The sequence below is a fragment of the Schistocerca americana genome, chromosome 5, assembly GCF_021461395.2.
Source record: "Schistocerca americana isolate TAMUIC-IGC-003095 chromosome 5, iqSchAmer2.1, whole genome shotgun sequence".
Taxonomy (NCBI): domain Eukaryota; kingdom Metazoa; phylum Arthropoda; class Insecta; order Orthoptera; family Acrididae; genus Schistocerca; species Schistocerca americana.
Window position 1 is genome coordinate 237,766,475 of NC_060123.1, and position 18,714 is coordinate 237,785,188.

General features: G+C 45.9%; 1 protein-coding gene across 1 annotated transcript in view; it reads right to left on the reverse strand.

Moving 5' to 3' along the window:
- The window catches only part of LOC124616289 (neural-cadherin-like), a 966,400-nt gene that overhangs the window by 112,387 nt on the left and 835,299 nt on the right, over positions 1-18,714 (reverse strand). The window contains exon 15 of the mRNA XM_047144591.1: positions 722-911. Coding sequence (XP_047000547.1) covers positions 722-911 — 190 coding nt within the window. The remainder of the gene's footprint in view (positions 1-721; positions 912-18,714) is intronic.

Sequence of the window (18,714 nt, forward strand, 5' to 3'; positions counted from 1 at the left end):
GGTTGCATAAAACGACTGTGGTAGGGGCCACTGACTCACCCCTTGTAGTGACTGTGTGTTGTGTACTCCCACGTTGCCTGGCCGGTTGGCCGTGCGGTCTAACGCGCCTGGTCCCCGGCACGAACCCGCCCGGCGGATTTGAGTCGAGATCCGGTGAACCGGTCAGTCTATGGATGGTTTTTAGGCGGTTTTCCATCTGCCTCGGCGAATGCGGGCTGGTTCCCTTTATTCCGCCTCAGTTTCACTATGTCGGTGATTGCTGCGCAAACAAGTTCTCCACGTACGCCTACACCACCATTACTCTACCACGCAAACATAGGGGTTACACTCGTTTGGTGTGAGACATTCCCTGGGGGTCCACTGGGGGCCGAACCGCACAATAACCCTGGGTTCGGTGTGGGGTGGCGGAGGGGTGAAGTTGACTGTGGTAATCGTCGTGGGGTTGTGGACCAATGCGGCTGCGGCGGAGCCTCTCCGTCGTTTCTAGGTCCCCGGTTAACATACAATACAATACAATACTCCCACGTTACACGATATCGTTGACACAGCGGTGGATAACTCCGAAGCACGTGCCTCAGAGTAAGAACCACTTGTTAACGATGAATCTCTCAGTGAAGTCTTTCGCCCTAAGGCCTAGAGGAACTGGATCAAGCTGGGGACCCTAGCAGACGAGTAGGTAGCGTGTAGCAGACGAGTAGGTAGCGTATGTGGCCTTACTCACCGGAGTTGGGCTGTCCGTTGCTGTTGGGACGCGCCGAGGAGGCCCCGTCGCGCGCCTCCACCTCCAGTGCGTAGGCGCCCTGCTTCTCTCGATCGAACACCACCTTGGTGAACACCTCGCCGGACTGCAGGTTGATCTCAAAGAAGTCCTTACCCTCGTTCCGAGGGGAGTCGACCACGTAGTAGTACACCTGTAACATAACACCACAAGTATCACTAAATGCTTCTCGCTGCGTCTGCACAATGAAGCTTTCTTGGCAGATGGTGATCTTTAAAATATGATAAAGCGCATTGTGAATTGGTACTATTAAAGCGAGAGCTATTCACATGCAGTGATCAAGGCTAGCCATGAAAAGTCTAAATCAGAATGACTGGACCACCCCTACGTGTTCACTTGACCCAAAGACATCGTCCGTTGGCACGGCACTATCGGGATTCAACTACCTATCAATGAAAACGTGTAGGCTCTGCGGGTGAATCACATTTTTGCTACTCTAGGCCGTCTCCGCAAACGCCGTCATCGAGATGAACGGCAGCTAGAAACTTGCATTGCGCCACGGACGCAGGCTGGTGGAAGCAGTATTATGCTATCGGAGACATTCTCCTGCACTTGCATGGAACCGGTGGTAGTAATCAATGACACGCTGACAGCTACGAACCACCTGCATCCCTTAATTCTTGATATCTTCCCCAACGGCGATGTCATCTTTCAGCAGGAGGCCTATAATTGTCCGTATCTCGGAGCGAGAACCGTACTACAGTAGTCCGAGGAGCTTTATAGTGAACTCACATTTTTGTCTCGGCTACCAAGTTCACCTGATGTAAATCCTATGGAACCCATCTGGGTCGCAATCCAGTGTCATCACTGCGTACGCAAATCATCTAATGCCACATACCCGCACAAACCCACCAACAAAATGTAGGATCCTTGGTACGCATAATCAGCGATGTCTTACGTTCCAAATTCGGAGAAACAAGCTATTAAGCAGGTGGTCATAACGTTTTGGCTCACCAGTGTATATCGTTCAAGGCCCGTGCATTCATAGGCAGTCATTCTTGGAAATTACGTATAAGTACTTCTGGAGTTTCATAAGACTATGGTGCAAAAAGTACAAGACATGAAGCAAACAGACTCACATTAGTAGATACAATAACTCTCCATGTTCCTAATTCACATACAGGTGCTCAGCATGGGCACAGTTCGTGACGTAGCAAACGTCATTCAGTGACACCAATCGACCTGGAAGGCGCGACATCATCTTGCTCTGCAAATCTGTTGACTGGGTTGCCTAGCTGCAGGCACGAACTAATTCGATGCATCAATACGGAACAGAGGGTTAACAATGAAACCTGAAGACAGCGCAGCCTACAATTACAAGAATTTTATAAACCATTACCAGATTCCCCTTTTCCACTAGGACGTTGATACATAGCAATAAAAGACAGCACATTCTGCTTCTCTGATAACCTGTCCCAGGGCACACATATTTTGGTGGAAGTCAAAAGGTTAAGTAATGAGAACTCTGATGTTCGATATATAGCGCACAGTATCGTTTTATCGCCGAAGGTGCCAGTGAGATGTATCAGAATATTCGCTGCTCGTATCCCAGCAACGTCTAACAAATCAGTACTTGGGAGACGAGAAGCCGAGTATTTATAGGTGCACTTTACTGGGGCTGAGCGTGTGAGATGCACTGTCACAAAGACGATAAATCTGATCCACTTTATTTGATTATACGTCAGGGAAAACAACACTTTTCAAACCACATTTCATTCCGTTAATATCCACACATTTCAAAATTCCAGTGATTCAAATAACAAATTAATTATCTGCCAAAAACAGCGTAAAGTTTGAAATAAGTCTGTAATGCTTCAGAAATCTTACACAGATGTGTTATTTGTTATGGTATCTGCATGGAAAACCTTTTGTTTCAAGATACGTTGGTGATACAATCGACTTGTTGAATGGAGACAGTGTGGATAGCTGATCTGAAAAATCATATCACCCTGAACGTAACTGCAGTGTCGAAGATCTCCGTATTTATTACACATATCTAACTGCTAGGGTTTATATTACGATTCCGTAAAAAGGTGCATCCAATTTAACGAATGCATTTTAGGTGCCACGGGTTGGCACAACTAAGATTTTTCTAGACGGCTTACCTTCTGACCGTCATCCTTTCTCCGTGCTGCTCCAGAATTTCTTGTTTCTCCAAGATATTGCAAACGGGAGACGGACACATTCATGTTGCTCGCCAGCCGCCTTGGCTAAAACTGATGCTAAGCAACGGCTGGGGCCACTAGAGGAATCTCGTATTGTTGCGAAATGCGTCGCGTCAGGATATGCTGTTTATTCTTAGGTGTCACATGGAAAATAATCATCGCATAATTAAGGAAAATATCCAGGGAAATAGCAAGGCGTCAGTAGGCTCGGGCCCTTCTGGCAATGACTGAGGGCCGCCGAGGAAAAAGAGGACAAAGAAAAAAAAAAAAAGCAAAAATTAAAATGGGAAAGAAAAATGGAGAAATTAGTAAAATATTTCAGTCAAATGAACTCTTTGGTTATGTTAACATAATCGAAGATGGTTCTGGACGTCCGCCATCCAGGCCAAAGATCAGTCTTAATTAGGAACCTATCAACAATTAACTGAATCTATAGAACGAAAGGGCCCAGACGTGAGAAAATGTTGCGACCAGGCTTGCGGCGGATACAATGGTGCGCAATAAGCAATCCAATCACGATTTAAATTAAGTTCTTAAAAGCAATATAGACGCTAATCAAACAACAGCTCTGTATTTTGAAGTGGCTGACAACATCCATATATTTTTCCGCCTCGGCACGCTACACTGGCAGGATTTTAAAAAAATTTTGCGTGACCCAGTGTAGCAATAGCTTAAAAACATAACTGAATCACACAACTCTGCTGCTCATTGTAGAGTATTAAAAAGAATCAGCATAATAACAAACGCACTTCAGTCTGAGAATATGAACATCGCATTTACATATGACCTCTTCGGAACGGTGCTGTCGGAAATGACCATTCAATAAAATGCTTGACGAAATTCTCCAACACACGAACAAAAACAGTAAAGAAAGCTAATAGAGCCGGTAACTAGACCAGAATGATACTTTATTAAACAAAGCTAACAGAGCCGGTAACTAGACCAGAATGATACTTTATTTACACAGTGACTAAAACATTTACTCGCAACCAAACACGTGGTGTTAAGCAGGCTATAAAGCCAGCTATAAATGCATACGGAGTAATAACACCTCTTTTCATATCTAGCACATGTGACGACGATCTTAAAAAGGAAGCACTTATCTATCTGAATTACATCTCTTCATGGAATTTCTCTACCCTTTCCAGTACCAGCTGATATTGACCAGAACTTCATCGAAACTGTCCTGAATAAAGACTTGACAGAGCTGATATCGAGTTATCATGAGGTATTCACAACCATTCTGATGTACCTGACCACCCTTGGCTGTCACAAGCGATGCTCAGTCTTTTTGAAAGTTCAAAATATTTAAGAATACTTACGTTCTACACTGAGTGAGGAACTGTTATCTGGTATGGTAAAATTTTCTATTGGAGTAGGGTGGTACTTAGTCATAGAATTGTTTAGAATTGTTATAAGGCGAGCCAGCTCGACAGAAATGTCGAAACTATTATTTGGCAGAACTCGAAGCAAGACGTCGTATATTTTTCAAAAACGTGCTAAGAAAACTTAAGACCCATCTCTCAGGGCATAAACTACAATTATTCTTCAGCCACCTACATATCCATACTGAAAGGAGTACGGAGTTGAAATAAGGCAAATATCATCGAGCACAGAGGCATGGAGATAATTACTCTTTCCACGCTCCATCTGTACGTGGAAGGGGAACAGACTTTAATGTATGGATCAACAATAAAAAAAAGTCCTGTGACACGATTTGATAGTGAATCGTAGCGTGTAGATCATTGGTCGTCATGCTTTTTTGCTCTGGAACCAATACTGACATCGTGAGGCGGCATCACAGGCCGCGTATGTACCGATCTTATTATTAATTCTTAATCTATATAAAATAGTATGTTATAAGCCCCCAACTGACTATCTACAGTAAGGGCACGGTAAGTTGGCTGCCGACTCCCACTGATCGTTAAAAGTCGGCGTCATTCGGAACATTTCTTGTAGACTGTTACGTGTTTCAGATTGCTGCCACCACCAGCGATCCCAAAGTTGTGACACTGTAACAGGCGGACGAAGTGTTATTGCGCTGTCTGTGTGAGCGGATGATTAACAAATAGTAACATTATGCAATTACGATTCCAAAAAATACGGCTGAGAACTGTGGGTCGCACGAATACTGAATTCAGACCGCATGTGGCCCGCGGATCTCAGTCTGACAAACATTCGTGTAGGTGATATTCTCCATCTCACAGCTTCTAACCTCGCAGTGGCCGTCCTACACCCTCCGCCCTTGAGGTAATCGGCTTACTTAGCTCACGGCCGAATTCAACAACCTCGACTATATAAAGCACATCTTAAATTATTGCTCTATTACTTGGCCCCAGGTAGACGTGGCCTTAGCTGTCCCTCAGAGGATTGTAAGCGTTAAGTCCACCAACAGGAGGATGGGTGGAGGCAGCTCTTACACTGGTTCCACCAGCTTATGATATGATATAGTACGAGTATGTATCTATCTTTGGGTAGGTAGATACTGCACATTATCACCCTAAATGATAGGTGGACATGGACTGCCACAGCTTTAAATGCAGTGTTTAGACGCACCTGCTCACTGAAAGTGTCCAAACATATTATCTGCAGATAGACTCCTCTCGGTATTAAAGGGATTTTTATCGTAGGATTTGTAATGTTTAACATTACGGCGTTGGGTTTGTGAGAATTATGTCTCCTGAGCGACTGCAGGATAAGTAATCATTAGTTGACGGTGTTCGGCCAGGTTGCGATGGTACCCACCTGGAACATCAGACTGGTATCTGGAGAAGCAGCGAAGGAGGAACAGGAGTACGAGTTACTTTGTCATTATGCCGCGCTCCACCTGAATGTGTGGTTCTACATTGGTATTCATGGGGGGGGGGGGGGGGGCGGGGAAACTGATCGACTAGAACAGGAGTAACTCGTTTAACTTTTCACTTTTGGTTTTTGGTTTTTCCCTTTTGTCTCTATTTTCGTTTACTGTGTCTGTTTTCCTGTCCTGACTTCTGGGACGGAAGACGTCCGCTCTTCTATATGACCAACAGCCTGTGGCCCTTTCAGCCACTAGCTAGTGTTAGACTTACGGCTGTTTCATTGCGTGTGGGAGGATACATTGGCAGGTGTCCTCTTCCCTAGTGATGCCGGAGGAGAAAGAGGCATTTCCCACTGCGCAGGTAGGGCGGTGCTGTCGTTTAGAGGGTCAAGGAGCTGATGCCCCCCGCCCCCCTTATTCCACAAAAAGAAATACAAGCTTTGACAAGTGATTAGTGTCAGGAGTTGTTGTCTGAGACGTCGTCGTTGTCGTGCTGGGTCTGGATTTTGTCACATAATTTGCCAAGTTTGCTATTATGTCGAATGGGTGGAGTCGTTTAACATTTCTCTTAGAGGCTTGATATTACAGTCGCTGAAACGTTTTATACTCCTGGATATTCTTCCATCTTGAAAACAGAACATGTTGGCGTACGAGAGGGATACTATTCTGGTCAGTTTATGCATGTAAGGAGTTGTCCGCAACATCTGCCCTCATGTATTGTCCTTGTGCATGCCCCACATAATTTCATTAGTAAAGAGCGTCGACACGTGTGCAAACCTCAGGCACCAAAACCATCTAGTAGAAGAAGGCAGATAAGGTGTAGGCACACAGAGTTTGACATCACACCCATAAACCATGACCTTAACTTCATCAGGTAAAACATTTCCATTGAATGCTAGTATGAAATCTCACGTGGCCGCCCTGTTATTCTTAGGTCCTTTATGAAAGCGACGAACAAAATGTACTCTGCGCTGCACAAGGTTATCCCATACTTCTGCGTCTGTTCCTACCGTCAGGACACGTCGAGAGATGAGACCTTGAGTTTGGTATGAGCAAAGATGGTAACTGGTATATCCGCAAGCTTTCCAGAGGCCTGAAGTGCCTATAATTGATTAGCATTCAACGTTTTGGTCAGTAGGGATCTATTTCTCAGTTTCACCATTGAATTAACTTCGTCAAATCTGTCCTCGATATTTGCAACGAAAAACAGTGGCTTCGTTGCTGCAGAAGATTCTCCATCGGTTCTGAAGCGTAACAAGGACTGGGCGAACTGGCTACCTCCATTTCTTCCTACCTGACTCTCATCCCATATCGTGGCAAAGAAGGTAACGTCATAAGGTTGTAAGTTTCCGCTTTGAAATCTTGATCTTTATATGCTGAGACAGCGCTGTTAGAATGACCCCCAGTATGGATAAGTTTGATCCGTTTCATTTTGGATCATCCGCCCTGATGTCACTCCAATTGGAAGCTCTCCCCATGGACGTCACTCCATCACAGCAAACGCACAATAACCGTTACCTAGGGTCCTGGTGCCCCAGATTGGCCAGACCACTACTCCCCTGTATGCATGAGGGTTTGCAGTTCAGGCATCAGCAATGTGATCCCTGCGTTGTCAGGGAGGCTACGACCATTAGGGTATATGACGACCTCCCTACGACGGATTGACGTTAATACTGGATTTCACGTGCGAACATATACTGAAGAGCCAAATAATCTGGTGCACCTGCCTAATATCATGTAGGCACCCCTCGAGCACGCCGAAGTGCCGCAACACGACGTGGCATGGACTCGATTAATGTCTGAAGTAGTGCTGTAGGGAACTGACACCATGAATCCTGCAGGCCTGCCCATAAAGCCGTAAGAGTACAAGGCGGTGGAGATCTCTTGTGAACAGCATGTTGCATGGCATCCCAGGCATGCTCAATAATGTTCATGTCTGGGGAATCTGGTGGCCAGCGGAAAAGTTTAAACTCAAAAGAGTGTTCCTGGAGCTACTCTGTAACAATTCTGGACGTGTAGAGTGTTGCACTGTCCAGCTGGAATTCCCCAAGTCTGTCGGAAAACACAACGGACATGAAAGCATTTAGGTGATCAAACAGGGTGCTTACGTACGTGTCACCTGTCGGAGTCGTATCTAGACCTATCAGGGGTCCCATATCACTCCAGTCGCACACACCCCATACCATTACAGAGCCTCCATCAGCTCCAACAGTCTCCTGCTGACATGCAGGGTCCATGGATTCATGAGGTTGTCTTCATACCTGTACACATCCATCCGTTCGGTACAATTTGAAACGAGACTCGTCCGACCAGGTGAAACGTTTCCTATTAAACCCACCGTTATTGACTTGTGGATATAGCCTAATAATTTAATCGTGTGAAACTGATAAAGGTTGATCGGTTAATATTTGCACGGGAGTTGTTTCGTATGAAATCCAACAAAGCTAATTAGGATGTCAAGTAGCAATAACCGTTACTTACTTTGTTGTAAATTTTCTACACTTTTTTTCTAAGCAGCACGAATGAGGCAGTTACTCCCTTCGTCTGACAAATTAATGACGGTTAACTCATCACAATTCGCCGATAAATGTCACACGCCAATATTCTTCATGTGGCACTGAATACACAATCCTAATTGCAATCCAAACCGTGGGTGTCCGGCGCGGTTGTTGCGTAATCAGGGTGCACAAATGAACACTTAAACACATCAAACAAATCACTCAGTTAACGCCATTTATGTATTTGCTGGAAGTCAGGCCCACGGCTTTGAGTGACATACACACAGCCGTTTAACAATAGTACAATTGTAGACGCGGTCGGTCGTCCTGCCGAAATCCGCCCTGCTCGCTTATAGCAGCCAACTACTTACTTGCTCGGAGTCTCAACACTGACTACCCTCTGGTGCACTGGGCGCTCGACTAACGATAATACCTACTGCGACCTGCGTGAGGCAAAGATATATTGTTCTCAGTACGTAAGGGGTGGTTGACGCCTTACACAGGCAATATGATTCCAGTCATGAACAGTCCAATGGCGGTGTTGACGGGCCCAGGGAAGGCGTAAAGCTTTGTGCCGTGCAGTTATCAACGGTACACGAGTGGGCCTTCGGCTCCGAAAGCCCATATCGATGATGTTTCGTTGAATGGTTCGCACGTTAACACTTGATGGCCCACAATTGTAAACTGCAGCAGTTTGTGGAAGGGTTGCTTCTGTCATTTTGAATAATTTCTCTTCAGTCGTCGTTGGTCCCGTCTTTGCAGGATTTTTTCCGGCAGGAGCGATGTTGGAGATCTGATGTTTTACCGGATTCCTGATATTCACGGTACACTCGTGAAATGGTCGTACGGGAAAATCACCATTTCATCATTACGTCGGAGATACTGTGTCCCATGGCTCGTGCGCCGACTCTAACACTACGTTCAAACTCACTTAAATCTTGATAACCTGCCATTGTAGCAGCAGTAACCACTCTAACAAGTGCGCCAGACACTTGTTGTCTTAGACAAAAGTTGCCAACCGCAGCGCCGTATTCTGCCTGTTTACATATCTCTGCATTTCAATACGCATCCCTATAGCGGTTTCTTCGGTGCTTCAGTGTAAATCCGCTGTAATAGTAAGTTCATTGGATCACAACACAGGTTAGATAGATCATGAACGACGCAAGGCGTTTATCCCCAAGGTTGTCCTGTAACAGTTGATTCGTCAACGCGAAAGCTTGACTAGGTATAGTATTTCCTCTGGATGTCTATTACGACTGAAAGTATTTACAGCCTCCAATACTACAGGGGGCTGAAACCCATCTAGACTGCTAAATATAATGTACAGTAAAATAAAAGTATAGAACTAAGTTTAAGTGTGCTATAAATCAACGTTGTCGAGAAGAACTCCGTGTATGTTTGGAACAAAATTTTCGAGTTTCATTAATAAAATGAATAGCGTAATTAATACCTTATTTCTCTTGCAGAGTAATGAAAATTCTAGTACTGAGCGTTTTAGTTGGTACTGTAGACATAAAACGCTTCTGGATGAGTGTGTGGTGAAGGCCGACCCCTGATTCGAGCGGAACAGAAGTCATCAAGTAGAAATATGAAACCAGGGGCTCGATATCAGGCAGAATGTCTGCTATCAAAGGAGCGTATGAGACAGTGAGGTGCTTTATGTGTTACGTCGAGGTCTACTACCACAAGAGTCACAATTGACACGATCAATCGGTACCAATCCTGGGCAAGAAATGTATTCAAAAGTTCACTTGGCAAGACATTTCTCACCTGGTTACCTGGTTAATCGCAGTCAATAGTAATTATATAGCTTATAAAGAGAGGAAGCTGAGAGCAATTTTTTAAAGTGTCGTTTCATATTCAGAATTTCCACCTAGGTTGCACACTGCAACGCTTTTACCGATTTTTTTTTTAACTATTAAGCGCAAGCTAACTATGCCGTCAGTGAAAGAATGTAGGAGGGGGCACATTTTGCATGTTATACAGGTTGATTCAAAAAGAATACCACAACTTTAAAAATGTGTATTTAATGAAAGAAACATAATAGAACCTTCTGTTATACATCATTACAAAGAGTATTTAAAAAGGTTTTTTTTCACTCAAAAACAAGTTCAGAGCTGTTCAATATGGCCCCCTCCAGACACTCGAGCAATACCAACCCGATACTCCAACTCGTTCCACACTCTCTGTAGCATATCAGGCGTAACAGTTTGGATAGCTGCTGTTATTTCTCGTTTCAAATCATCAATGGTGGCTGGGAGAGGTGGCCGAAACACCATATCTTTAACATACCCCCGTAAGAAAAAATCGCATGGGGTAAGATCAGGGCTTCTTGGAGGCCAGTGATGAAGTGCTCTGTCACGGGCTGCCTGCCTTGAACCAATTTCAGACGATAAGGTTTCATAACTAACCTTTTTCGTAGGACTCTCCATACAGTTGATTGTGGAATTTGCAGCTCTCTGCTAGCTCTGCGAGTCGATTTTCCTGGGCTGCGAACAAATGCTTGCTGGATGCGTGCTACGTTTTCATCACTCGTTCTCGGCCGTCCAGAACTTTTTCCTTTGCACAAACACCCATTCTCTGTAAACTGTTTATACCAACGTTTAATACACCACCTATCACGAGGTTTAACACCATATTTTGTTCGAAATGCACGCTGAACAACTGTCGTCGATTCACGTCTGCCTTACTCAATAACACAAAAAGCTTTCTGTTGAGCGGTCGCCATCTTAGCATCAACTGACGCTGACGCCTAGTCAACAGCGCCTCAAGCGAACAAATGTACAACTAAATGAAACTTTATAGATCCCTTAATTCGCCGACAGATAGTGCTTAGCTCTGCCTTTTGTCGTTGCAGAGTTTTAAATTCCTAAAGTTGTGGTATTCTTTTTGAATCACCCTGTATTTTCGGGGTTTTCAGCAGAAATTTCTGTCTACAAGGAATCTGATCATAACGGACCAGGACTATCAGCTGCGTCATCTGCTCAGAAAAATCATATGTGTGCTTGTACGTGAGCACGCTCATTGTATTCCTCAGGATGTCTTCCGGGAACATTTGATACATGAGATCGTATGAGCAACTGGTGACTCTGTGGGTAGATTTTAATTACAAAAATGGTTCAAATGGCTCTGAGCACTATGGGACTCAACTGCTGTGGTCATAAGTCCCCTAGAACTTAGAACTACTTAAACCTAACTAACCTAAGGACAGCACACAACACCCAGCCATCACGAGTCAGAGAAAATCCCTGACCCCGCCGGGAATCGAACCCGGGAACTCGGGCGTGGGAAGCGAGAACGCTACCGCACGACCACGAGATGCGGGCTTTAATTACACGGACGTGGGTAGTGTAGTGAAGTGACATGTACCTCAAAGCAGAACGGGCAATCTCGCTGATTTCACCTTTTGTCCGTCACCTTCAGAAGGCCGTAACTTTACCTGTGATGTCAATCTTAACGACTGCTTACCCGCCAGCTCGGCTGAAACTGTGGCCGCCTGACATGATGGCTATTCATAAGCACCCACTCGTGCATCTGTTATGATCGACTGGTACAAGGTATCAAACTTCATGAACGGCATCCAGGCAGTTTGGTTAGCCAGCACAACTTTCTATGGCAGAGATGGATAGACATCCATGTATCGTATTAACAGAAACTCGTCCAGCCCACGGCACAAAAATCTCGTCTATCTAAAAGGCTTGTGAAAGTGTTCCACAGTATCACGACAGAAATAGCTAATTTTTGCCCAGTAAGCGTGACACAGTACTGACTTATTTGAATTCAAACTACTCATGAGGAGCCGGCTGGGGTGGCCGAGCGGTTCTAGGCCCTACAGTCTGGAACCGCGCGACCGCTACGGTCGCTGGTTCGAATCCTGCCTCGGGCATGGATGTTTGTGGTGTCCTTATATTAGTTAGGTTTAAGTAGTTCTAAGTTCTAGGGGACTGATGACCTCAGAAGTTAAGTCCCATCGTGCTCAGAGCCATTTGAACCATTTGAACTCATGAGCTCTCAGTTACTGAAATCGTTGAGAGATACAATAAAAAGAACCGTATTTATGAAACTGGAGGCTTAACGTCGGTTTTGCAGAGAATCGTTATCATTAAACGTTAGAAAAAGAAACACATGGGCAGATATGAAAATTATCGTACTGTCAGTTTGACAGCTCATTCTTGGGCACTGATGCTTAGAATAATACACAGAAGAACAGAAAAAACAGAGAAGAGGGAATGACTGAAGATCAGGGCTTTAGCAAAGGTAAATGAACCAGGGAATAAATTATGACAATGCAATGCAAGAAATTTGTAGAAACGTCTGGTCTCTCAAACCATTTGTCGATCTATATAAAGTAAAATAAAACATTGGAAATTATAAGATGAATTGAGATAAGGTACAGATATGGACAAGTAGTGTACAAAAACACAGTGGAAGTAATAAAAGAGGACAATAGAGAAACTAGCGTAAGAAATTTGTGAGACAGGACTGCAGCTTAAAGTTATTGTTGCCATAGTAAAGGAAACAAAGCTGACTAAAGGAGAGCGATGCAAAGGTTAGTAGACAGTGCAGCCCTGCTCACCTCAAGTAAGGAATAGCTCCAAGAAATACTTGAAGCAACGTGTAGTCTGCTTTACTAAGAATTTGCGATAAACGCATTGTTTATTGAGAGTAATAACGAGAAGTGGAAAAGAGAAATGTAAGTTGATAAACTTCCAAAAAAAAGTGTGAAATCTTACGGGATTTAACTGCTAAGGTCATCAGTCCCTAAGCTTACACACTACTTAACCTAAATTATCCTAAGGACAAACACACACACCCATGCCCGAGGGAGGACTCGAACCTCCGCCGGGACCAGCCGCACAAACGACAAAATTGGGGAAGACACAGACGTAGAGTAAGTAAAATAATTGTCTATAAATAAAATTATTGTAGCTGATCGATGCAAGGACGAGCTAGGGTAAAAACAAAGTTTTATTCAACAACAGATGTCAGTTGTCTACAAATTATTGATGAAGGAGTTTCTGAAACAAAAGTGCAATGTATTCTACATAGGAGAAATGCACTCCGAGGAAAAACCGGAGAAGACGAAACAGCTAGTACAAAGCGTAGTACTACAGATGAATGATAAGAATTAAGTAGACTGTTAAAGTGCTAAATGAAGATGTACTCGAAAGAATAGAAAACAAAAGACGCATATAGAGAAATCTTTAACAGAAGGAAGGACAGATAACGGGACATCTCAAGATAACCAGTAGAGAAAGAAACATAAGGCGAGACATAGGTATGAGACAGACTACTGAAGCTGTTGAATGTAGCAGATGTGCACAATGCCAGAAAAAGTTCGTACCTCTGGAAAGGCGAAGTCGATTTTGATCCGATGACAGCATATGCCACCTGTGGGATAGTAGACACAGTGATAGTGGTTTCAGCGTCCCCCGCCAAGAGACAGCGTAGTAGCACTGCTATCAGACCGCCATCTGTGTTTGCCCTTTAATAGGGAAGGCTCACAGCTAGAAGGCACAGCGTAGTGCAAACGTGTGAAGCAAGCAGGCAACGATGCCACAGAGAAACACTCGTGCTCCCTAGAGCCAAGTGAGCGAGTCTGAAAGGAATCAGATTGTGACCTTCCGACTGGTGGCATGGTCCTGCCACACAGTTTGGAAGTGCTATGTCAGCTGCGCAGCGATGCTCGTATCAGTAGTCACGTAAACATTCCCACGCCAGTAGATGAGAGTCTCGACGTCCAACGCAGCACAGACGCCCACCACGATCGTTGCATTGTGAGGGCAGTAGTGGCAGATCGCCCAGCTACCACAGTACAGATAAGAGGGCTTGTGAGCCCAGACGTGTCAACACGAACTGTTTCGAACCGGTTATTAGCAGTGGGACTACTGGCACGCACGCCTCTGGCCCGTCTTCCACTCACGCCACAGCATCGACTTGCACGGCTCGGCTGGCGCCGTCAGAGGATCACTTGGAAGATGGGATGACGCGCCGTGGTCTTCAGCGATGAAAGCAGATTCTGCCTCCACGCAAGTGATGGTCGTCTGCGTGCAGATTTCTTACTCGTAGGGTGCAATCGTCCAAGACACATTGGCCCCATACAGGCCATATACACTACTGGCCACTAAAATTGCTGCACCACGAAGATGACGTGCTACTGACACGAAATTTATCCGACAGGGAGAAGATGCTGTGATATGCAAATCATTAGCTTTTCAGAGCATTCTCACAAGGTTGGCGCCGGTGGCGATACCTACAACGTACTGACACGAGGAAAGTTTCCAATCGATTTCTCATATACAAACAGCAGTTGACCGGCGTTGCCTGGTGAAACGTTGTTGTGATACCTCGTGTAAGGAGGAGAAATGCGTACCATCACGTTTCAGACTTTGATGAAGATTTATCGTATCGCGACATTGCTGCTCGCGTTGGTCTAGATCCAATGACTGTTAGCAGAATACGGTACCGGTGGGTTCAGGAGGATAACACGGAACGCCGCGTATCACTAGCAGTCGAGATGACAGGCATCTTATTCGCATGGCTGTAACGGATCGTGCAGCGACGTCTCGATCCCTGAGTTAACATTTGGAGACGTTTGCAAGACAACCACCATCTGCACGAACAGTTCGGCGACGTTTGCAGCAACATGGACTATCAGCTCGGAGACCATGGCTGCGGTTACCCTTGACGCTGCATCACAGACAGGAGCGCCTGCGATGGTGTACTCAACGATGAACCTGGGTGCACGAATGCCAAAACGTCATTTTTTCGGATGAATCCAGGTTCTGTTTACAGCATCATGATGGTCACATCCGTGTTTGGCGACATCGCGGTGAACGCACATTGGAAGCGTGTATTCGTCATCGCCATACAGGCGTATCACCCGACGTGATGGTATGGGGTGCCATTGGTTACACGTCTTGGTCATCTCTTGTTCGCATTGACGGCACTTTGAACAGTGGACGTTACATTTCAGATGTGTTACGACCCGTGGCTCTACCCTTCATTCGATCCCTGCGAAACCCTACATTTCAGCAGGATAATGTACGACAGCATGGTGCAGGTCCTGTGCGGGCTTTTCTGGATACAGAAAATGTTCGACTGCTGCCCTGGCCAGCACATTCGCCAGGTCTATCACCGACTGAAAACTTCTGGTCAATGGTCGCCGAGCAACTGGCTCGTCACAATGCGCCAGTCACTACTCTTGATGAACTGTGGTATCTTGTTGAAGCTGCATTGGTAGCTGTACCTGTACACGTCATCCAAGCTCTGTTTGACTCAATGCCCAGTCGTATCAAGGCCGTTATTGCGGCCAGAGGTGGTTGTTGTTGTTCTGGGTACTGATTTCTCAGGATCTATGCACCCAAATTGCGTGGAAATGTAATCATATGTGAGTTCTAGTATATTTGTCCAATGAATTCCCGTTTCTCATCTGCATTTCTTCTTGGTGTGGCAATTTTAATAGCCAGTAGTGTATTTACTCCGGATGCACTGCTGCAAGAATACATCTTGAATGAATGGAAAACCAGCATAAATGAAAGTATTGCCGCAGGATGGGAACGTATGGAGGATAGCCTCAAAGACTGATGTCTTAACAGAAGATTACATGGCCCCAGCAGCGATTCTGTAAGTGTGGATTGCCTACGAGTATGCATCTATAGTGAAAGGAAGTTTCTCCAGCTCTCCAGAAGGGCCCGCGACCCACTTTACGACGGGCCTTCGTCTTGTCGCAGATGCCGCTGCAACGACCCCCGCGGCACGCTCGGGGCTCTGGAGAGGCGGCTGATAGCGTCCTGTAGCGGCGCGCCGCCCTGCTGATAGCTCCCGCGATGGATCACCCCACGCCCTCACGTTATTGCAACATTCGCAGATAGCGCAGCGCCGGAAGGCGTGCATATTTATGGAGTCGTCTGCGCGCCCGCCCCTGCACTACTCGTCGGGTCGTCGGGCCGACTCTTTCCGTGTAGTGCCTCCAGCAGGTCATTGAAATCGTGTGCGGCCTATGCGGCCGGGAGGCCGTTCGCACGGCACTTAGTCACGTCTAAACGAGAAAACTGCACACGACCGCTTCGACTTCCAAGCTCAAGTGATAACTCTGAGCTTCTGGTAGCAATGCAGCAGATGCTCACTTTTGTAGCGTTGCGTTCACCGTTTTTCACTATGAATAAGTTCGTATTAATTTCGAACTGTGTTATTACTCAGATTCAGCGCTAACATTTCTTACAGATGATACATACAAATCACGCATCAGTACTTCAACAGCAGATATTTGGCACAAAGTTGCACTTTTGTGCCGGCCGGAGTGGCCGAGCGGTTCTAGGCGCTTCAGTCTGGAACCGCACGACCGCTACGGTCGCAGGTCCGAATCCTACCTCGGGCATGGATGAGTGTGCTATCCTTAGGTTAGTTAGCTTTAAGTAGTTCTAAGTTCTAGGGGACTGTTGACCTCAGATGTTAAGTCCCATAGTGCTCAGAGCCTTTTTTTGCACCTTTGTTCGTTACAGATGATGGACTTTTTTATGACCTCCTCGATCACGAGAGTGAAATAACTTTGAATTAATAAGAAAATTAAACTTCCTGTCAAATTAAACTTTGTGCCGGACCGAGACTCGAGAGCCGGCCGAAGTGGCCGTGCGGTTAAAGGCGCTGCAGTCTGGAACCGCAAGACCGCTACGGTCGCAGGTTCGAATCCTGCCTCGGGCATGGATGTTTGTGATGTCCTTAGGTTAGTTAGGTTTAACTAGTTCTAAGTTCTTGGGGACTAATGACCTCAGCAGTTGAGTCCCATAGTGCTCAGAGCCATTTGAACCATTTGAACCGAGACTCGAACTCGGGGCCCTTGCCTTTCGCGGGCAAGTGTTCTACCATTTCTTTTTTTTTCAATAATCTTTATTGTACAAACTAACAGTACATGTAAATACACAATGCAACAGTTCTTCAAGGTACCATTTAAACATATACAAACGATACTTGGTTAAACAAAAATATTAGAAAAACATTAAATACAACAAAATATAACATTCTGGTTGTTTTTTTTTTTTCGATGCATGAGAACGGGGATAAGAGTGTTACATCATGTGATGAGTAGGCATGGCACAATCCAACTTTGAGGGGGGTCAAGCAAGACGCTGCGGAGATAACCGGCAAAAGTTTGTTGGTAAGATGGTTTTCGGGTGAGGGTGCTATGCGCGGTCACAACTTTGTATCAGAAGTCAAGGACTGTATGCGGACCACTCTGAAAGAGGTATTCTAAAAGCTGTCCTCGAAACCTTATGAGTGTATGGTGCTTACCAAGAGGGAAGTGAAATGTCTGGGGCCGGCCAGGGTGGCCGAGCGGTTCTAGGCGCTACAGTCTGGAACCGCGAGACCGCTACGGTCGCAGGTTCGAATGCTGCCTCGGGCATGGATGTGTGTGATGTCCTTAGGTTAGTTAGGTTTAAGTAGCTCTAAGTCCTAGGGGACTGATGACCTCAGAAGTTAATTCCCCTAGTGCTCATAGTCATTTGAACCATTTGAAAAGTCTGGGGCAACAACAAGAATTCTGGGATTACCGTCGTTGGCGGGGCACGGAGGTAAAAGCCCACGATTTGTTGGATGACGAGCTATACGTTTCGTTTGAGGGGGCACGTAAGACGGTGCTCGTCGGTCTCTTCGAGCTGACAGTCAGGGCAGAGTGGGGAGGTGGCCAGTACTATGAGATAAAGTCGACTATTAGTCGGGAATTTGCCATAGACTAAAACATACCAGAGTGAAGACACAGACGACGGTAAAAAGGGTGCATGCACACACCCCCAAACCGTTCGCCAGCTAATGTCAGGGTGCTGTAGCACCATGGGGTCGCAAGGGTTGGACAGCATAAACAAACGATAATAATCTTTTCTACGAAGAGGACGGGTGACTGGAAGATCGGCCCGAATGTAGCTGAGTTCTATGAAACAATTGGCGACGAGGTACAATAATGGAGAAATAGGTTCCACATCGAGCGGTAGATCGAGAGAAGCTGGTCGGAGGATATCTAAGAGACTGCGTATTAAGGTCGGGACCGGCCCCCGCCAGTGCCGCAACATAGTATGGACAAAGAGTGCAGAAGATCGTGCCCGCACGTTGACGAATCCGAGGCCACCTTTTGCAGGAGGCAGTGCTAGAGTGTTGTAGCGGACTTTGAAAAGTGCCCCTGCTGACACGAAATATCCAAAGGCTGATTGGATGCGGCGGCCAAGGAGTAACGGCATTGGGAGGATCTGGGCGACGTGTACCAGTTTAGGGGCGACATACATGTTGACATAGGACACACGTTGGAGTTGGTTTAAGTTACGGTGCACCTGACCGTGGACATGGTGGCGAATCGACAGCAAAAGCCTCCGTTAAGCGAGGGCCGCTGTGCGGTGTGTGGAGCTCGTAAATTCGATACCCAAGTAACGAAGGGTGGTACTGACTGGGAGTGGGGTCGGCACCATAGCCGGGAGGCCGCGCCCA